This window comes from Bactrocera tryoni, unplaced genomic scaffold (assembly GCF_016617805.1).
Source record: "Bactrocera tryoni isolate S06 unplaced genomic scaffold, CSIRO_BtryS06_freeze2 scaffold_11, whole genome shotgun sequence".
NCBI lineage: Eukaryota > Metazoa > Arthropoda > Insecta > Diptera > Tephritidae > Bactrocera > Bactrocera tryoni.
The window spans coordinates 19,684,286-19,706,304 of NW_024395824.1; the positions used below are offsets into that span (position 1 = coordinate 19,684,286).

General features: G+C 40.7%; 1 protein-coding gene across 1 annotated transcript; it reads left to right on the plus strand.

The window, feature by feature from the left end:
• The first annotated feature begins 806 nt into the window (after positions 1-806).
• LOC120779838 (protein Gawky-like) lies at positions 807-13,894 on the plus strand. Its single transcript, XM_040112202.1, is given in 13 exon segments — positions 807-1,290; positions 1,356-1,814; positions 1,817-2,205; positions 2,207-2,824; positions 2,916-3,281; positions 3,336-3,620; positions 3,684-3,862; positions 3,921-4,068; positions 4,132-4,198; positions 4,201-4,329; positions 5,065-5,098; positions 8,265-8,686; positions 13,443-13,894. Coding segments are annotated over 13 exon segments (4,029 nt in total). The 3' UTR covers positions 13,892-13,894.
• The last annotated feature ends 8,125 nt before the right edge of the window (positions 13,895-22,019 follow it).

Genomic DNA, 22,019 nt, shown 5'->3' on the forward strand with positions numbered 1-22,019 from the left:
TTAACATAATGATTCTAAAGTATCTAAGCTACCTCACCAAGGTCCTCAACCTGTCGCTGACCACTTTTCAAATATCTGATGTGTGAAAAAGCGGAAGAGTGGTCCCACTACAAAACCTTGGAAACACGCTAACAAACGGGAGTTTTACCGTCCTTCATTAAAATGGCTTAACTGAAAGACAATTCTGGTATATTTTCAACTTTCACAAATTTATAAATTCATTTGTATTGTACTTATTGTGTTTAAAAATGCAGGCAAATACTGAAATATATTCAACGAACATTCAGGAAAAAATACCGAGAATTTTTCAAGTAATTTTTGTTTACAAAGATATGTATTACATGTTGTAACCCGCCATTTTATTATCACCTAGTCAGTCTCCCATCAGGATCAATAATACCTCTATATTTCATTTTATCCACATGACACCAATTCTGTTTTAATTTAGATGCTTATTTGGCAACATTTAATTTATAGCATTTAAATTGATAAATTGGCCTGAAATAGCCGTAGCAAACGTTCTTTCTGTTATTATATTTGAAGAACGATGTGTTATTTTATTTCAAAAAGCAATGTTTTGGTTTTGATTTTAGCCTGCACAACGCAACAGTAATAACGGTGGAGCTAATAACAATAACAGTAATACTAATAACGGTAAACCAAATAACAGTGGAAGCTGTACCTCTGGCACAATTGGTCCGAACTCGAATATTAATAATGCTGGTAATAGCACTAGCGGTGTAGGATTAGTTGGTGGTGGAACATCAGCAGCAGCTGCTAAAAATCAGTTAGAACAATTAAATACAATGCGTGAAGCGCTTTTTTCTCAGGATGGTTGGGGTTGTCAGGATGTTAATCAGGATACGAACTGGGAAGTGCCAAGTTCACCTGAGCCAACTAATAAGGATCCATCTGCTGGGCCCACAATGTGGAAACCCACTATTAATAATGGAACTGATTTGTGGGAGTTGAATTTGTGCAACGGTGGGCAACCACCAATTCAACCTGTTCAAAAAACTCCGTGGGAACATACACCATCCTCTAATCTAGGTGGAACATGGGGAGAAGATGATGATGGTACGGAAAGTAGCAGTGTATGGACTGGCTCATCGAATAATCCTTCAACTGCAGGCACTGTAAGGGTTACTGGAATAAATGCGACAGCTGTAGGTGCAAATGGACCTGGAAACAATCCCCAATGGGGTCAAACTGCTATTGGCATTGTCGTTGGATCAACTAACAACACCACCGGAACGGTTTCTGCCAACATTGGCAATGCATCTACCGTAGGTTAGTGTGTGTTGATATAAAATTATTAGATGCCCTTCTGATTACTTTTTTTTGGTTATTTTTAGGTGGTGGCACTGGTGTCCCTGGTGTAAATGTGCCCGGAAATGTGAACACAGTGCAAGCAAGTGGTTCTAATGGAAGTAATTGGGGAGACTCTCGTGACTTGAATAGTGGTGGCGTAACAAGTACTGTACCTATGCGGGGCGTTGATCCCCGCGATCCAATGCGTGGTACGTCAGCAGTCGAGACTCGTGATTTGCGACTGATAGATCCGCGGGATCCTATACGTGGAGATCCTCGGGGAATTTCAGGACGTTTAAATGGCACGTCAGAAATGTGGGGCCAACATCATTCCATTGCACACAATCAAATACCAGCAATGAATAAAATAGTGGGGCCCGGTGTAGGCGCTTCCGTATCTACCGGCGCTGTTGTTGCCGGTGGAAGTGTAGCTGGTGGCATCGGACCTGGCAACATTAATGCCATAAACCCTGTTGGTATAAGCGGTAACGTGAACGCTCACTGGGGCCTTCTTCGGCGGTGGGTGGACCAAAAGATATAACATCAATGGCAGGTAAAGTTACTGGGAGGGAAGAACCGTCGCCACCACCGCAACGCCGCAATATCCCCAACTATGACGATGGGACATCATTGTGGGGACAACAGTCACGTATACCGGGTGGGAGTGGTTCTCATTGGAAGGATATATCAGATCCACTGAATAGGCATTTAACGCGAAACACTGTAGGCAATCAGAATACGACTAATGCAAGCGGTAGCCTCGGCAATAGCTCTGGCAATGGGTTGGGCAATAATCCAGGCGTAATAAATGCGTCAGTCGTTGGCGGTAGTGCCAACAATCCAATAAGCAGTGTAGGTCCGCAAGGACGACTTAGTTTAGGTGCAGCATAAACCTGATAATTCTATGTGGGTCCATGCCAATAACTTAAATGTAAACTCACGTAACACCACTTTTTGGGGTGATGAAGTTAATCACAATGTGGGCCCAAATCCAGGCGTTAATGGGATGGATGATAAAACTAGCGCTGGTATTGGACAGCTAGGCGTTAGTGTTGGTGTAGCTAATTCTTGGAACGATCCACCACCGTCTTGGAGTAAGAACCAAAATAAAATAGCAGGTAGTACTTCCGGTTGGGGTGCAAGTGGAAGTAGCGATGGTACAGACTTGTCATCTGACTGGAATACTCACGCTGCCATTGTTGGCAAAACTCAGCCAAAAATAGGTAGTGTTAACGTTAATATTAGTAACTTGAACACAGATGTGATTAAACAGAGTAAACAGTATCGTCTTCTTGTGGAAAATGGCTTTAAAAAGGAGGATGTAGAATGAGCCTTATTTAATACCAATATGAACATCGAAGAGGCTGCTGATTTACTTCGTGCTCCTATATCTACAGATTGGAGGCGACACGAAGAATCCCTGGGTTCTTATAGTGATCACACAAACACTGGGGGCAATTTTGCGGTACGCTATCCCACAACGGCCTCTCAGTCTAATATGCCTTTCCCTCCGGTAAGTCATAATATACATTAAATTTCTTCTACCTCTTGCGTTTACTCGTATATATTAATATTTACGTTTGTGTGGTAATATTTATTTGTAGAATATGTTGAACAGTATGAGCGGCAGCGGTGCAAGTGTTAGTGGTAATAATACAAATCTAGCAGCGCTCAATTCCATACAATCACTTCCAGTGCAAAAGTATTTGAATCCAGTATCACACAACATTAATATTGTCCCACAAGCTATGAATACTGCTGTTACTTTTGGTCCAGGGGTCGCTAATGTCTCAGCGACTATGAATTCAATTTCAAGTAGTGACAATCAACCATCTGCTCAACCGCTGCGTGTACTTGTGCAGCAAATTCAACCAGCTGTTCACAGTGGATACTTATCTAGCCAAATCTATTCAGAACCTTTACCATCCTCAATGCTTGTACTTTTATATCAATTATTGACCAATATTAAGGTAAGTTTATATCAATAAATTTTTTTAAGTATGTGTTTATTATACGATTTTTAGCATCTTCAAGCGGCGCAGCAGTCTTTGACATGTGCTGGCAATAACCCCAATAACTCCCAGATAAGTTATGCTATTTCCAAATATAAGCAGCAAATCCAAAATTTACAAAATCAAATAAACGCACATCAGGCGTTCATATTGAAACAAAAGCAGCAGCAGTCCATACCACAAAATACGCAACAGCACGCTACAACACATGCCAATAATTCTAACATGGAATATATTAGGCAGCATGATGCCATAAGTGTGTTACAGGGAAATTTTTCGGAAACGAACTTAACTAAGGTTAGCACATTTTTTCACATAAATTTCTGTGTTTTTAGTATATATCTTTTTGTATAGTTACAGCATAGCGGCTATCCGGGAGGTCCAAACTCACAGTCAAAACTTATTAATCAATGGAAGCTTCCTGAGAAAGATCTAACGTCAGATAGCACAGATTTTTCAAGAGCTCCAGGAACAACAAAACAAAATTTATCAGGTGCACCAGGCAGCGCTATGGGACCGTTGGGCCTGCAAAACGAGGGGTAATCATTTTCAAATAATAAAATTTTTTCCATATTGAGTAGGTCATTTCACATTTAGAACTTGTTCGGCTGGACGAAATATTGGAGATGGATAGCCAGATTCATCCACTGAAAATGAGAATGAAGACTGGTCTGTTGCTCAGCCTACACCTGCCGCGACGTACACTGATTTAGTTCAAGAGTTTGAACCAGAAAAACCATGGCAGGTAACTCGAGCCATTCAACATAAATAATTAGGAATCTTGTAATATTTTTGCGTAATTTTTAAGGGCTCGCAGATGAAAAGTATAGAGGACGATCCTAGTATAACTCCCGGTAGTGTAGCTAGATCTCCGCTGTCATTAACTCGACGCCAAAAGAAGCTGACATATTTGCGAATCCTGGCAAAAGTTCACCGACTGATTTGACACCGCTCAGTTTATCGTCATCTACATGGAGCTTTAATCCAGCAATCAAGCTTTTCAAAGGTAGAGCATCTTAGTAACCGCGTGTCTAAAGAATGTTTTCTAATAATACCATATTTACAGTTATACTTGTATATATATATATTATATAATATATATTAACGCACTTGTTGACACTTGTTATTAAAATTTCATTACAGTATACGCTTTTTCTATATTAGCCCTTATAAAGTTATTTTGTACATCTATTTATACCCTGAACATTATGTTGCCACAAAGTTTCTAACACGCAGATGGAAAAGTCGAGAACAGGTGGAAACGTATTAGCTTGATGCGCTGAATCGATCTAGACATGCCCGTCTCTCTGTACATACCCAAATTAGACCCTATGTTTTTAAGATATGCATATGTAACTTTGGACACGTCCTTTTGTCCCCAAGAAGGTGCTCATTTGTCGGACCACCAAGAGCTGGAATATAAACTGAATGATGAAATACATGTCCTTGTATAGAAAAACTTTTTTATGTAACGAGATATTTTTACGAAATAGTACGATCTCCGAAGAAATTTTCACGGTTATTGCATATAGCTGCCATACAAACTGCCCGATCTAAATTAAGACAAAGATCTTCCTTTTATGCTTACTTTTTTTTTTTGTATTGATAAATCGTTTACTAAAATGCGATCCACTACATATACATATACATATGTGCAACATTTTAAGATCCTGGTATCAGATATAACCCAGTTTTAACCAATAGTTAAATTTTGTTTCACTCGCGTTATTTTGCATTTTAGGTGACGATATACTCTTGAAGCCTGTTGCTACAGAGTATAATAGCTTTGTTCACCTTTGTTGTATGTACCATTTAAACCAGTGGTTCCCAAACTTTTTTTGTCTACCGCCCACTTTGAGAATAAATATTTTTTTAGCGCCCCCATTTTTTCACCTATTTAAAAACCACTATAACTTCAAATTAATTAATGTGACCTATATAAGTATATTAACGGAGAATTCTAAATGAAACTTTTACTATAACCAGCAACTTGAAACCTGAGCGCAGTAGGTAACATACAACGGCGCTTAGGTCTCAAGTTAACTCTTACGGGCTCCACCTGCAAATAAGAATGATTATTGAAACACAACTTTATTGTATTAAAACAGACAATATTTTATTAAAAATAAAACTAAAATAATCGTTCCATATATAAAAACTAATGTCAAGGATGAATCGGATGCTGTTTAATAAATTTGTTAATATCAGGTTCCAACTTACTCAAGAACAGTCGCAAGTCGCCACGTTCGGTAACAAGCAAACGATTTCTATTTTTAGTAAGCAGTGTTGTCACAGCACTAAATCCACGTTCACACAAATATGACGATGGGAATGCTATCAAGAATCGTTGAACGATTGACCACAATCCAGGGTACAATAGCGAGATCGGTTTTTGTAGGCCAAATTCTTGGTAACCATTTTTGAACTTGATTTTTATTTCCTTGTTTGTTGTCAATTCTATAAGTTTTTCTTCCAGCTGAGGTGACATTGCTGTGTTGACATTTGAAAACGGAACCAACAGCCAATCTGGTATTTCCAAGTTCAAAATGTCCTGGTATCGTTCGGTGAAGTCAATGTGGAGGTCTTCCAAATGTTGGCAGAAGGCAAACAATTCGTCGTTACTGCATGATACTGATAAATTCGGAAAATTGTGAAACTCACGTCTGCCCAGATTATTTTTGTGTAGAAGCAGTTTCGCTTCGACGTTTTTTGTTTTAATTAAATTTAGTTTATCGCCTTGCAGTTGGAGATTCATGTCGTTGAACAATTTTTACTTGGTCTGTCATGTAAGCTATATCATTCTTTGATGTTATGAGCTTGTCTTGAAATTCTGTATCTTTAGTTTCCAAGAACTCTATAACAGAGTCAACCAGGTTTTAGAATCGAGTCAGACAATTGCCTCTTGATAGCCAACGAACTTCAGTATGAAACAACAAACGATTGAAATCCTCGTCATTAGTAACACAAAGCTGATGAAATAGTCTATCGTTCAAAGAGATGTTGCGGATTTTATTGACTGTTTTGATGACATACGAGTATTGCAGTGATTGAAATAGTTTTTCACTTAAGTTTCTAGCAACTAAATGTTGTCTATGAAAAACGCAATGTACACCAAAGATATCTGGAGTTTTATTTTTTAAGTGCGCTATTAAGCCTTTATGGCACCCTATCATAGCCGGAGCGCCATCCGTAGCAATTGAAATAATGTTTTTCAAAGGAATCTCTTTCTCATCGCAAAACTTTTCCAATATATTGAATATGGTTTCGCCTTTTGTATCGGTCTCTAAATTTCTATCAAATAATAGTTCTTCACATATTTTCTCAACTTTAATAAACCTCACGTAAGACAACAACAATGCTCCATTAGTTGGTAAAGTGGACTCATCGAGCTGAATTGAGAATTGGCTTGTCCTCAGTTGATCGCACAATGATTCTTCAATGTTTTCAGCCATTTCATCAATTCGTCTTTGCACAGAATTATTACTCAAAGGAATTTTTCGGATGATATCTGCGGCAGGTTTATGAAGCACGGTAGTTATTACTTCATTTATTGCTGGCAATATTAACTCTTCTCCGATGTTATGTGGTTTGCCTTTTTGAGCAATTAACAAAGAGATATTGTACGAAGCTCGAAGTCCGTCGTCATCTTGCTTAGCAGCCACCGAAAATAGTTTTGCTACACCTGGCAGAGTATTATGCTTCTTCTCTAGATCTTGAAAATATGCTACATTCTTGTCTCTCTTATCTGGATGAATTTTATTCAAATGATCTTGCAGACTTCAAGGCTTTATTGCTTCATTCGAAAACATTTTTAGACATAGAAGACACAAAGGCGAGGATGGGTTTGTGGGATTTTCAATGAATCCAACTTTAATGTATTCCGCACAGTATTGCGGTCTCTTCTTTTTTAATTCCGATATTGTTTTGCTTTGAGAAATACGTTTAACTTCGCGAGTAGTGTATAGGAGGCGTAAGAAATGCTCATCTATTGTGCGCAAAACCACAAATGAATATAAAATAAATATTACATTGTTTATATAGGAATGCTTAAGCACAATTATTAAATAGTAGTCCAAAAATATGAATTCTTATTTTTCCTAGAAATACATTTGTAAAAAAGGATCTTTCTCCTTTTGGTATTATCTTATTTTTCCCAGAAATACATTTGTAAGAAAGGATAAAGATCCTTTTTTTATTTTCCACATAAAAGATTTAAGGAGTTCAAAAGCTCAAAACGTGCGCTACATCAGCTACCTACCCGACGTCATTTCGCAAGTGATAAAATAAATTATTCAAGAGCTCAAAGCATTCACTACATCAGCTCGAACCTACCTACCCTACACCTTTGCGCAAATGATTATATTATGATAGCAAATGCCCACATACAGATTTGGCAATGGCAATAGCAATACGTTTGACAGTTAGTATTCTATAAATTCTATCCTGTCGAGATGCCCCGTTATGAAACGGAGCGACCGATTGACATGATTTTCATTTTTCTATATTCAATAAAATAGGACAGATATATGAACTACGCGGAGAGAAAAATAGAAATATATGTGGCAACACCATAAATAATAATTAATTTTTAATTCTCAATGCAACCTTTATCCTTTATTCTTTTCTATTGTACGTAGTTTTGATATGTCAATAAATCTTTTTTTTTCTACATCAACTGTCAAGCAAGTAGCACGTGCCGATATACGCATTACTACATTGGTGACCCCAGACAAGAAAATTATTTTTAAAAAAAAACGTTTAAATTGCGAAGATGAGTAAAACGAGATCATCGGCGGATACTAATAGCGACGTGGAGCAGCTTCCACCGCAAAATACTCCACCACGAATTCCACTGCCGGCGATGTCTGAGGATAGCATTGAGGCTTACTTTTTACTCGCTGGAGTTTTGGTTTGAAGCCTCACGTGTTTACTCTGATACAGCCAAATTCAACATAGTACTTGCAAGCGTACCTCCGGCAAAATTACTACGATGCGTACTCTTATTGATGATACACCAGCAACGGACAAATTTAGCTACATTCGTCGTAAAATCATCGAAAATTTCGCCGAGAGTCAACAACGCCGTCTTCAACGTGTTTTGAAAGAGCTTCCACTGGGTGATCCGAAGGCCGAGCCAGACGATTTGTACAATGAAATGCGACGAACAGCAGGTACCACGCTCAGCGAGAGCATACTACATGATCTCTGGGTCAGCCGCTTGCCACCGTACGCACAAGCAGCTATCATCGCCACTAGCGTTCCAATTAGTGACAAAATTAAAATCGCTGATTCTATCACAGAATGTTTATCATTGAAGGACGGTGGACAAATTTTTGAGGTTAGATCCGAATCGCAACCGCAGGGTGAGTTAAGTGATATACGAAACGAAATTGTTGCTCTTTCGAAAACCGTAGGACAGTTGATGCGGAACGTTAAATCCACCGGACGGCAGCGCAGTAGATCTACGTCACGTGGGAGACCGGTAATTCAACATACGAACAGTTTTTGTTGGTATCATGCAAAATTTGGTGCAAATGCCACTAAATGTCGCCAACCGTGCTCGTTTACCTACCCAGTATCCAGTTCAAGTCAATAGGTCAGCTCGGCTAATCACCATATCAGAGCCCGGCAAACACTCTGATAATCCAACAGGTCGTCGCCTTTGCATTTACGACACTTCAGCGAAAATTAGATTTTTAATGAGATTCAGGAGCGGACATATCCGTCATACCAAGGTCGACGAAATTAGCCAGAGCACGTCCATCATCTTTGTCATTGTTTGCCGCAAATGGCTCTCCCGTACAAACATACGGTGAAGTCATACTTAAGTTAAATTTAAACCTACGCCGTGAATTTCTATGGAAATTTATAATCACCGTGACGTCTCGCAGGGTATACTTGGTGCGGATTTCTTAAGCCACCATGGCTTGATTGTCGATTTACAAGGTCAACGTCTCGTAGACCGAAACACCCTGGTCAAAACGTCATGTTTAGTAACACAACATAGACATCTAACGAATATATCAACTATAAATTTTACGCAAAATTTTTCGGATATTTTAAAGGAATTTTCTGACATCACATGCCCGTCACGACTTGGCATACGTACAAAAACACGTCAGTAGTTCATCATATTTCAACTACTGGCCCACCAGTATGCGCACGACCACGACGCTTATCACTGGAGAAACTCGCAGCTGCACGTGCAGAATTTGAACTCCTGATCATGAAGCTCGGTATTTGTCGTCCTTCGAATAGCAGCTGGGCCAGTCCTTTGCACTTAGTTCGCAAAGCTGACGGATCTTGGAGACCCTGTGGTGATTATAGGGGTTTGAATGCTAACACGATTCCTGACCGTTATCTGATACCATTCCTCCAAGATTTTTCATCAATCCTAGCAAATAAAATTATATTTTCCAAACCAGATTTGCAGAAAGCGTTTCATCAGGTGCCGATTCACCCCGATGATATCTGTAAAACCGCCATTACGACGCCGTTTGGACTTTTTGAATTTACTCATATGACGTTCGGATTAAGGAACGCTGCACAGACGTTCCAGCGTTTAATTAACGAAGTACTTCGAGGCTTTGATTTTACATTTGCGTATTTAGATGATGTTTTGCATCGCATCAAAATCGATTGATGAACACAAACAACATCTTCATATTGTATTTAACCGTTTTCGAGGATTACAATTTAACGATCAATGTTGCCAAATCACCGTTCGGAGTATCTCAGCGCTCGATTTTTAGATCATTCAATTTACGAAAGACGGATTCGCCCATTGCCAAGCCGCATCGAAGCGCGTATTACAACAAACATGAGACCGCATAAGATTTCAAAAGAGCTTAAACGTTTTTTGGCAATGCTCAACTTTTATCGGAGTTTTCTTCCAAACGCCTTAAATTACAGAAACCCTCTATTCGCCATGATTCCTGGAAATAAGAAAAAGCGACGGCGGCGTCTTGAATTGGAATGAAGATACTGAAACAGCCATTTTGAAGCTGCCGAAGGCGCAACTGGCAAACTGTGTTATGTTAGCTCACATCCACTACCTGATGCAGAACTTTCATTGTGGGTAGATGCATCCGATTTTTCAGCTGGAGCAGTTTTAAATCAAATGGTAGATGACAAACTTCAACCATTAGGATTTTTCTCAAGAAAGTTTTCATCAGCTGAAATGCGATACAGTACGTATGACCGTGAGTTGACCGCGCTATACAGCGCCGTTCGTCATTTTCGTTACATGTTAGAAGGTCGTAACTGCCACATTTATACCGACCATAAGCCACTTATATTCGCATTCCGACAACAACTGCATAAGGCTTCAGATCGTCAAGTTAGGCAATTGGATTTCATATCGCAAATTACTACTGACATCCGACATGTTCAAGGTAAAAGAAATGTAACCGCTGATCTATTATCTCGAATTCAATCACTTACGACCGCCATTATTGACTACGACGCCGTCGCCGCAGACCAAGAGAACGACGAAGAGCTTCTAGCACACCTAAACGGCAGCATTCGACACTCACTAAAATTAAAATCTTTTATATTACCTCCAAGTACTAAAAAGATTTTTTGTGATATATCCACAGGACGAATTCGACCTTTTGTAACATCAAAATTTCGACAAACTTTTCTCCGGGCTACACACAATCTGTCGCACCCCGGCACGCGCACTACTGTCAAGATGATGGTCGACAGATTCGTTTGGCCAGGCATTGCGAAAGATAGTAGATCCTTTGCTAGATGTTGCATACAGTGCCAACGGTCTAAAGTCATCCGACACAACAAAAGCTTATTCCAACGCAGAATAAATCCCAGTAGCCGATTCGGACATTTGCATATTGACATTGTCGGTCCGTTTCCAATATCGGATGGCAACCGGTATTGCTTAACCATAATCGATCGATTTACACGATGGCCAGATGCCATTCCGATTCCCAACATGACAGCTCCAGTTGTAGCAAAGGCCTTGCTAACCGGCTGGATTTCCCGTTTTGGCGTACCCATCGACATAACGTCGGATCTCAGTCGTCAATTCCGAAAGCGCCATATTTAAACAACTGCTAAACTATTTAGGGAGTGACCCATTTAAAAACAACGCCGTATCATCCACAATGCAATGGACTAATGGGAACGATGGCATCGCACATTAAAGTCTGCCATTTTATGTCATAAAAGTGGATCAGTGGACGACCTGATTTACACTCTGATACTACTTGGACTGCGTTCAACATATAAAGACGACATCGGGTCCACTCCTTCTGAATTGGTATATGGAACATCATTGCGATTACCTTCAGACCTTTTCATCGAACAACCCAGTAACCAGAGCTAAAACAGAAATCTTAGTGGAGCTTCGTCGTATCATGCGAGACTTGCGTCCTGTTAGTACAGCCTGGCACACCAACCAAAAAGTTTTCGTTCATGGCGATCTCAAGTCTTGTGATCATGTCTTCATCCGCGATGATTCAGTCAGACCGTCATTATCAGCACCTTATACGGGACCCTACAAAGTTTTGAGCCGCTCACCTAAGTATTTCGAAGTGGAAATAAAGGAGAATAGAGTTAAAGTTTCCATCGATCGTCTAAAGCCAGGTTTCATCACACCACCGACGACTCTCTAGGAGGAGGGTACTGTGGCAACACCATAAATAATAATTAATTTTTAATTCTCAATGCAACCATGCGTTTTGACATTTTGTTTATCCTTTATTCTTTTCTATTGTACGTAGTTTTGATATGTCAATAAATCTTCCCTTTTCTACATCAACTGTCAAGCAAGTAGCACGTGCCGATATACGCATTACTACATATATATAGAAATATATGTACAGCTGCTTAGTTCTGCTTTCTCCAGGCTGGACAAGGAAGCACAGAAAATGGGTCTGGCAGTGAACGAGGGCAAAACGAAATATCTCCTGTCATCAAACAAACAGTCGTCGCACTCGCGACTTGGCTCTCACGTCACTGTTGACAGTCATAAATTTGAAGTTGTAGATAATTTCGTCTATCTTGGAACCAGCGTAAACACCACCAATAATGTCAGCCTACAAATCCAACGCAGGATTGCTCTTGCCAACTGGTGCTACTTCGGACTGAGTAGGCAATTGAAAAGTAAAGTCCTCTCTCGACGAACAAAATCTAAACTCTATAAGTCGCTCATAATTCCCGTCCTGCTATATGGTGCAGAGGCTTGGGCGATGACAGCAACCGATAAGTCGACGTTGCGAGTTTTCGAGAGAAAAATTCTGCGAAAGATTTATGGTCCTTTGCGCATTGGCCACGGCGAATATCGCATTCGATGGAACGATGAGCTGTACGAGATATACGACGACATTGACATAGTTCAGCGAATTAAAAGACAGCGGCTACGCTGGCTAGGTCATGTTGTCCGGATGGATGAAAACACTCCAGCTCTGCAAGTATTCGACGCAATACCCGCCGGGGGAAGCAGAGGAAGAGGAAGACCTCCACTCCGTTGGAAGAACCAAGTGGAGAAGGACCTGGCTTCGCTTGGAATATCCAATTGGCGCCACGTAGCGAAAAGAAGAAACGACTGACGCGCTGTTGTTTACCCGGCTATAACCGCGTAAGCGGTGTCTACGCCAATTAAGGAGAAGAAGAAGGAAAGAAATATAGAACCGAGTTTGAGCAATCTCTTAATTCATTTTAGTTGATGTTCACAAGTTGTTGTTGAGAGTCGAGAGCTCATGTAGTCGTTGTCTAAGAGGCTTTCTAGCTAAATAAAATTACAAATAACCCGCCAGGCCTCTACACAAAGCCCCCATTTTCTTTCTGGGTCTCTTACCGCCCCCCTTGACACCTGCAGCGCCCACAAGGGGGCATTATCGCCCACTTTGGGAAACACTGATCCAAACATAGCGACATAGATATATAGGCTTATATATGAGTATATAAATGATTATATATCCGGTTGATTGTTCGTCCGTCTGTTCGTTCGCCCGTCTGTCTGTCCGTCCGTTCCTTGGTCTGTCTGTTCGTCTGTTAGTCTGTTCGTCCGTCTGTCTGTTAGTCTGTCGGTCTGTCCGTTCGCCCGTCTGGCCAACTGTGGGACCAAAAGTAAAACTGGGCGTTGCCCCGCTCACTAATAAACCTACAATTCAAATAATGGCGGAAGTGTTATCGGAGGAAACAACTCCATATCTTCTGGTAGCGGAAATAATGCAGGGCCCTGCAATACTGTCGCCGGTTCAAGTGGTGGTAATGGCAGCATGACGTCGCATTTAGTCATTAGCGGTACTGGCAGTAATAATGGCAATGTAATGAATAGCGGTAGCACTGGGAGCAACAGCAACAATGGAAACAGTCAGAGCCAGTCTGGTTCTGTTGGTCTAAGCTCGAGCACAGGCAAAACTAGTAACACTAATAATATTGCAAGCGGAAGTGGGAGTTCAAATGTTACATCGAATAATATCGTCGGTAGTAGCAACGCCGTAAGTGCATCTACTTGGCGTCAAACACAAAATCAGCCGAGACCGTCTGGTAGAGACGAATATGACTATATTTCACAATATGTTTGTTCCATTGTAGATGATTAAATTGAGGAAATACGTTCGGAATCTGTATTTAATAATAATCATAATATAATTTATGCAACTGAACTACTCGACATAATGAAGCAACAACAGATTTGCGAGCTGCATAGATTGACTGATAGACGAATGGACTTAAAATTGTATATGTAATTTTTTCTTGTGGTTCATAAGATTGTGTTTTCAATCAAATCAAACGAACATTACTTTAAATGCATAATTAATTGTGGTTAAATGCCAAACTTATGCTACAAATCATTTATTTTAAAAATTAATATGCCTAAATGTGAAGTGTAGAATTAATTTAACACTTAATTTTCCGAAATGAATAAGACAACATGTTTGTTATTGAGCCTATAAAATCAAGACAAATGCAAAATAAAAAACAGTGAGAAGTACACAAGTATAAAATTAATAGTTTTAATGAAAGCCTTTTTTCAGTTCATTTGCGAACCCATATACATATGCACAAATTTACTAGAGCATCAAAAAACTGCTTTCATGCAGCTGTAGTTAAGCATTAAATAATTTATTTAGCAAAAATGTTAATAGAATTATATATGATTACTAGCCGACCCCGCAGACGTTGTCCTGAGCGAAATTATGTCTTTTGAATTGAAAAGACAAAAATTCATATTGTGTCGATTATCATTTATTTGAGATTTTTTTTTTTTTTGCTTCTGTTCCGGTGTACAGAAAAGATGGTTTTCCAACTCGTGAGCACGCCACGTATATCTGGCCGTGTGAAAATTATAGCATTTTCAAATTTATGCCACACACTATGCGACTATCCTTGTGTCCTTTCGATTGTCATTTCAAATTCAATTTTCCCTGGAAATTGAATACGTTTGAACTGAAATGGCAAATCGTTAGAACTCAAAAAAAATCCGTAGAATCAAGCATTCTGCCCAATGTATTTGATAGGAGCATCTCAATTATAGTGCGAAACATAATAACGACAGATCCAACTTTGAGACGCAAATGATGCGGTGTCATACCAAGCCTCTCCAAAGCACTTAGAAATTCCACTTTATAATTCGCGGCTTTGTCTCATTGTCAATACGTTCTCTGGTAAAAGGCATTTGACAGGACTGCCGATCTTGCGGCAAAACATTATTTCATGAGAATTTGTATAGGCGGGATATCTCATTTTTTTTGTTTTTTTTTTGTTAAACGTGCAATGATACACACATTAAATTTCTTGTGTGCACCCTCCAAACAGACCCCAATCGCCCCTGAAAATTTCATTGAAATCGGGCAAGCGGTCTAGGAGGAGTATGCGAACAGGAAGTTTTGCCACTTAATTTTATATATATAGATAATTTCGAAATATTTTAATCAGTTACTATGTACAAATCGATGGAAAGATGAACTCTTGGAGTAAAATCCCAAAACTGGACGAAACAAACTACGATTCTTTTACATCAAGCAGCTCACGACTTGCGGTCTTAGACCAAGACCTCCCCAGGGTTGTGCGCTGGGTTTGGGACCCGCCTCGTAAAAAACGCCCTCAATGAAAATGAATCAACAGCCCCACAGGAATCACCCGTCTGAAGAACAAAACCGAGGCGGTGGCCGATGGATTGCCATCTAAGAAGGAGTAGGCTTCAGCTTCTTTGTAGAATATGGACGGATAAAATCATACCCGACGATTGGAATTTAAATGTGCTCAAACGGGAGACCCCACAATACATATGCGCCAACTACCGTGGGATAAGTCTCCTCAACATCACATATATGGTTTTATCGAGCATATTGTGTGAAAGATTAAAGCCTACAGTCAACAAACTGATTGGACCTTATCAGTATAGCTTTAGTCCTAGAAAATCAACAACCGACCAGGTATTCACCATGCGCCAAATTTTGAAAAATACCCGTGAAAACAGAATCGACACCTACCACCTCTTCGTCGATTTCAAAGCTGCTTTTGTCAGCACGAAAAGGAGCTGTCTTTATGTCGTTGACCTCCGTCAGGATCGGGAAGGACCTCTCCGAGCCGTTCGATACCAAATGGGGTTTCAGGCAAGACGACTCTCAATCGTGCACCTTCTTCAATCTACTCTTCGAGAGAAGGTACCATCTTCTATAAGAGTGTACAGGTGCCGGCGTACTCCAATGATATTGATATCATTGGCCTCAACAACCAAGCCGTTAGTTCTGCATTCTCCAGAATGAATAACGAAACGAAACAAATGGATCTGGTAGTGAAAGAGAGCAAGACGAAATATCTCCTGTCATCAAACCAACAGTCGTCGCTTAAGCGACTAGGCTCCCACGTCACTGTTGAGAGTCATATCTTCGAAGTCGTAGATAATTTTGTGTATCTTGGAACCAGTTTTAACACCAACAACAATGCCCGCCTCGAAATCCAACGGAAATATCTCTTACCAACAGGTGCTACTGAAGAAGTAAAACCCTCTCTCGACGAAGAAAAACCATACTCTGTAAGTCACTCATTATATACGTTTGGCTGTTTAGTGCAGAGCCGTTGGAGATGACAACATCTGATGAGTCGACGTTACGAGTTTTTGGGAGAAAATATCTGCGGAACGGCCACGGCGAATATTGCATTCGAAGGAACGATGAACTGTACAAGTTATGCGATGATATTGACATAGTTCAGCGAATTAAAAGACAGCAGCTGCACAGGCTAGGTCATGTCGTCCGAATGGCCGGAAACACTCCAGCTCTCAAAGTGTTCGCCTCATTAGCCACGGCTGGAAGCGAAGGAGGACCTATCCAAAGGAGCTGTTGTAGCTAACGAGCGCGACATCTTACTCTATGCCAACTGCTGTGATCCTCGAATAAGAGATCTCAATTTGGAGATTAGGCAAATGGTAAGCCAACACAAGCGGACCAAAAGGATAGAGCACTTGAAGTCCTGCAACCTCTCCAACAGTGTGAGTATGCTTTAGATTGCTGTCAAGGCTTTGTCTAATCCGAAGAAATATGATGACTGAGTTTGAGGCCTTGCTACTCCCGACTTTCGAGCACCACACGATCCTAATATACTAACAGCATGGCTTCCTAAAAGTGGACAGTACCACGACAGTACCTAGCGTAAAAACGCCCAGATAGTCCACGGCCTTAACTAAGAAACAATGAAAGAAAGACTAGAGACTAGTCATAACAGTGCAGTCGATGACTAAAAATTCCGACTTGTAATAGTCCTAAGATTTGAGATGTAACATTCGTCTGTGCTCTTTCACTTCTCATACGATCGCAATAACTGTCAAAGTACAAAGCCGTATCAAAATATATATATAACTAGCAGACTGTCGGGAGGACGGGGTCATGTGTAGAAATTCACACAAGTGAGGCAAATTCTCTGATCGCCATTCACTTGGGAGTGGCCAGAAACGATTCTCTTACATATGGCTCAAGCTGCTCACGACTTCCGGTTTTGGACCAAGTATCTTCTGTGTAGCCTAAGAACATCCGTTTGAAGGCGAGCTAAAGTGAGAAGGCGAAAACATCTCCTAAGTAGGGTTGTGCGCTGGGTTGGGGACCCGCCACGTAAAAAATTATACCAATGAAAAGGAACAACAAGCCTCGGATGAGTGACCCCCCTTCTGATGACGACCATGGAAAACGAGATAAGGACTACGAATTGAGGGCATGCACTTGGAATGTCCGGTCCCTTAATTGGGAAGGTGCCCTGCCCAGCTGGTTGATGTCCTCGTTAGAGTGAAGGCTGACATCACCGCCGTCCAAGAAATGCGATGGACGCGACAAGGACAGAGACGAGTGGGTCCTTGTGGCATTTACTACAGTGGCCATATAAAGGCAAGTTTGGTGAGGGATTCGTGGTGGGAAAGACTCCGTCGCCGAGAACTATCATTCACTCCGGTGAATGAACGTCTAGCCACAATCCGCATCAAAGCAAGGTTCTTCAACATATCGCTAATTTGCGCCCACGCCCCGACGGAAGAGAAAGACGATGTGACCAAAGAAGCCTTCTATGAGCGCTTGGAGCGCACCTATGAGTGCTGCCCCGCCACGATGTCAAAATCGTGCTTTGCGACCTTAACACCAAGGTGCACAAAAAGGTATCCTTGGCACAACGGCTGGTGAATTCAGCCGACACGATTAAACATTCCCAAATGGGTTGAGTCTGATCGACCTCGCCGGGGCCCGAAATATGGTTATCTGTAGTACTAGATTCCAGCATAAGAAAATTCATCAAGCCACCTGGCTATCTCCGGATCGAAAAACAATCAACCAGATCGATCATGTTGTGATAGACGGAAGACACGTCTCCAGTATTTTAGATGAACGTGTACCGGCCTCTGTGCAGCAAAAAACGCCCGCCAACAAATACAAGGAAGGTTCGACGTCGAGAAGCTGCAATCACAACAGACAGCCGAACGATTTTCTATTCGACTTGCACTCCTGCTCTCTGAGAGCACTCGTCAACAACTCGGTATAAGGGAACTGTGGGACGGCATTTCAAACTCCTTACGTACAGCTGCAACCGAAATCATTGGTTTTCGGAAAATGCGAAAGAACAGCTGGTACGACGAGGAGTGCCTTGTCGCAGTGGAGAGAAAACAGACTGCCTACCTCGCAACCTTACGATCGACCACAACACGTGCGGGATGGGATAGATACCGAGAGTTGAAGAGGGAAACGAGACGCATTTGCAGACAGAAAAAGAAAGAGGCCGAAATGCGTGAGTATGAAGAGCTTGACAAGCTGGCCGACAGGGCTAATGCTCGAAAATTCTACGAAAAGATGCGGCGGCCTTCTGCTAGGTTTCAAGACCAGAGCATACTCTTTTATAACCCCAAAGGTGATGTGGTCACCGATGCCCAAAGCATACTTAAATTATGGAGGGAACACTTCTCCAGCCTGCTAAATGGCAGTGAAAGTACAACGCCAGGAGAAGGCGAACCCGATTCCCCAATCGACGACGATGGAGCCGACGTTCCATTGCCCTATCATGAACAAGTTCGAATAGCAATTACCCGCCTGAAGAACAACAAAGCGGCGGGGGCCGATGGATTGCCGGCCGAGCTATTCAAACACGGCGGCGAAGAACTGATAAGGAGCATGCATCAGCTTCTTTGTAAAATATAGTCGGACGAAAACATGCCCAACTATTGGAATTTAAGTGTGCTATGCCCAATCCATAAAAAAGGAGACCCCACAATCTGCGCCAACTACCGTGGGATTAGCCTCCTCAACATCGCATATAAGGTTCTATCGAGCGTATTGTGTGAAAGATTAAAGCCCACCGTCAACAAACTGATAGGACCTTATCAGTGTGGCTTCAGACCTGGAAAATCAACAACCGACCAGATATTCACCATGCGCCAAATCTTGGAAAAGACCCGTGAAAGGAGAATCGACACACACCACCTCTTCGTCGATTTCAAAGCTGCTTTCGACAGCACGAAAAGGAACTGCCTCTATGCCGCGATGTCTAAATTTGGTATCCCCGCAAAACTAATACGGCTGTGTAAACTGACGTTGATAAACACGAAGAGCTCCGTCAGAACGGGGAGGACCTCTCCGAGCCGTTCGATACCAAACGAGGTTTCAGACAAGGCGATTCCCTATCGTGGGACTTTTTTAACCTGCTTCTGGAGAAAATAGTTCGAGCTGCAGAACTTAGTAGAGAAGGTACCATCTTCTATAAGAGTGTACAGCTGTTGGCGTATGCCGATGATATTGATATCATCGGCCTCAACACCCGCGCCGTTAGTTCTGCTTTCTCCAGGCTGGACATGAAAGCACAGAAAATGGGTCTGGCAGTGAACGAGAGCAAGACGAAATATCTCCTGTCATCAAACAAACAGTCGTGGCACTCGCGACTTGGCTCTCACGTCACTGAAATTGTAGATAATTTCGTCTATTTAGGAACCAGTATTAACACCACCAACAATGTCAGCCTGGAAATCCAACGCAGGATTGCTCTTGCCAACAGGCGCTACTTCATACTGAGTAGGCAATTGAAAAGTAAAGTCCTCTCTAGACAAACAAAAGCCAAACTCTATAAGTCGCTCATAATCCCCGTCCTGCTATATGGTGCAGAGGCGCGGACAATGACAGCAACCGATGAGTCGACGTTACGAGTTTTCGAGAGAAAGTTTCTGCGAAAGATTTTTGGTCCTTTGCGCATTGGCCACGGCGAATATCACATCCGATTGAACGACGACATTGACATAGTTCCAGCTCTGAAAGTATTCGACGCAGTTACCGCCGGGGGAAGCAGAGGAAGAGGAAGACATCCACTGCGTTGGAAGGGCCAAATGGAGAAGGAGCTGGCTTCGCTTGGAATATCCAATTGGCGCCACGTAGCGAAATGAAGAAACGACTGACGCGCTATTGTTAACTCGGATATAATCACGTAAGCGGTGTCTACGCACATAAAGAAGAAGAAGCAGCCCTTCCCGGCTTCGCACGGGTGGACATACGATTTTTATTTTATAGTTTTATCTTTTATTAATAATTGTTTTTGACTTATTTTTATATTTTTTAAATGCAATACCATATTATCTATTTATACTAAGAATCAGAATTTGTTAATCGTTTTTTATTTAAGTAACGTGTTTAATATTAAGTGAAAGAGAGTACTTGGTTCGAAGTGTGTTGTTACTCAAAAAAATGAGTTCTAATTTATGGTTTTCGAAAGAATTATGTAAATTCAAAAATAGAAAATCTCGTGCTTTTAAACTTTTTAAAAAAACTGGTTTAGTTGCTGACTCTTCAAAATATTCTAAATTGCGTCGACAATTTGCTAAACTTAACAAAATATGTTATAATAATTATATAAAGAAAGTTAAAAATAATATCATACGTAATCTAAAATTGATCTATGGTGTAGTCAACTCCATACGCAGGATTTCTAATTTTCCGTCCGCTAAGAAATATAAGTCTAGTATTACTAGTGACAATCACTCCATTTGTAATATGTTCGCTGAATTCTTTAGGTCCAATTACTATCCAAAATCTCCAAAAAATGTTCCGCATTAGCACAGGTTATGTCGGATTTCTGTCATTAATGCACCTACCATTTCCGAAGCAGACGTCTTATATCAGTTAAATTTGTTAAAGCAATCATATTATTATGGCCCAGATATGATTCCCTCATGCTTTCATAAAAAAAAGTGCCAAATATATATGTATACCAACCCCTAACAAAACTATTTAATTCATCTCATATGCAAGGCTTATTTCCATCTATATGGAAAAAGTCATTTGTAATTCCTTTACATAAGAGTGGATTTAGGTCATCTATTGAAAACTAGAAGGAAATAGCAAAGTTGTTAGAATGCTTAAGCTTTTTGAAGCAATTATAACAGACGACATAACCTTCCGGATCTCTCCACTAATTTCTTGTTCTCAGCATGGTTTTCGTAAAGGGAGGACTACAATACCTAATTTGCTTGAATTTTTATCACATGTATCAACGGGCCTTAGGGAGAAGAAGAATACTGATATTATATTCACAGATTTTAGTAAAGCGTTTGATAAAGTAAACCATTCACTTCTTTTAAATAAACTTGATCTTCTTGGTTTTCAACCACTAAGAGTTTTATTATATGCTGACGATGTAAAACTTTTTAAAACATATACTTCAAACAGCGAAAGATGTCAGTTGCAAATCGACTTAAACAATATAGTTTCTTGGTGTGATAGTGCTGGAAGGTCGTACCTTGTGGAATATTCCCGGTGCAAATAAAACGGTTCTATAATATTGCTTTTCTGTTAAAGTACAAAATGAAGTTTATTGATTCAAAGTCAAAACGCAAGTAAGTTAGAAAAAGTACATTCAAAGTAAAAATGAAAAACGCAGAGCTGCATGAATACGTGAGTGGACAGGGTTGTTTTCCAACACGCCTCCTCAATGAGCATATTCGTGCAACATTAATCTGTGATATTTATTTCAACCCCAATAATCTCATGAGTTGGTCTTGCTAAATTCTTAGTAAGAATATCAGCAATCATATTACTGCTGCTACAATATTTTAGTTTAATTTCGCCTGCTCTATAGATGTCTCTGATATAGTGATATCTGATATCGACGTGTTTGCTGCGTGAATGATAGACGGGATTCTTTACCAAATTCATCGCACTCAATGTGATTCACGATCATGGCTTCAGGATACGCTATATATAATTCTCGAAG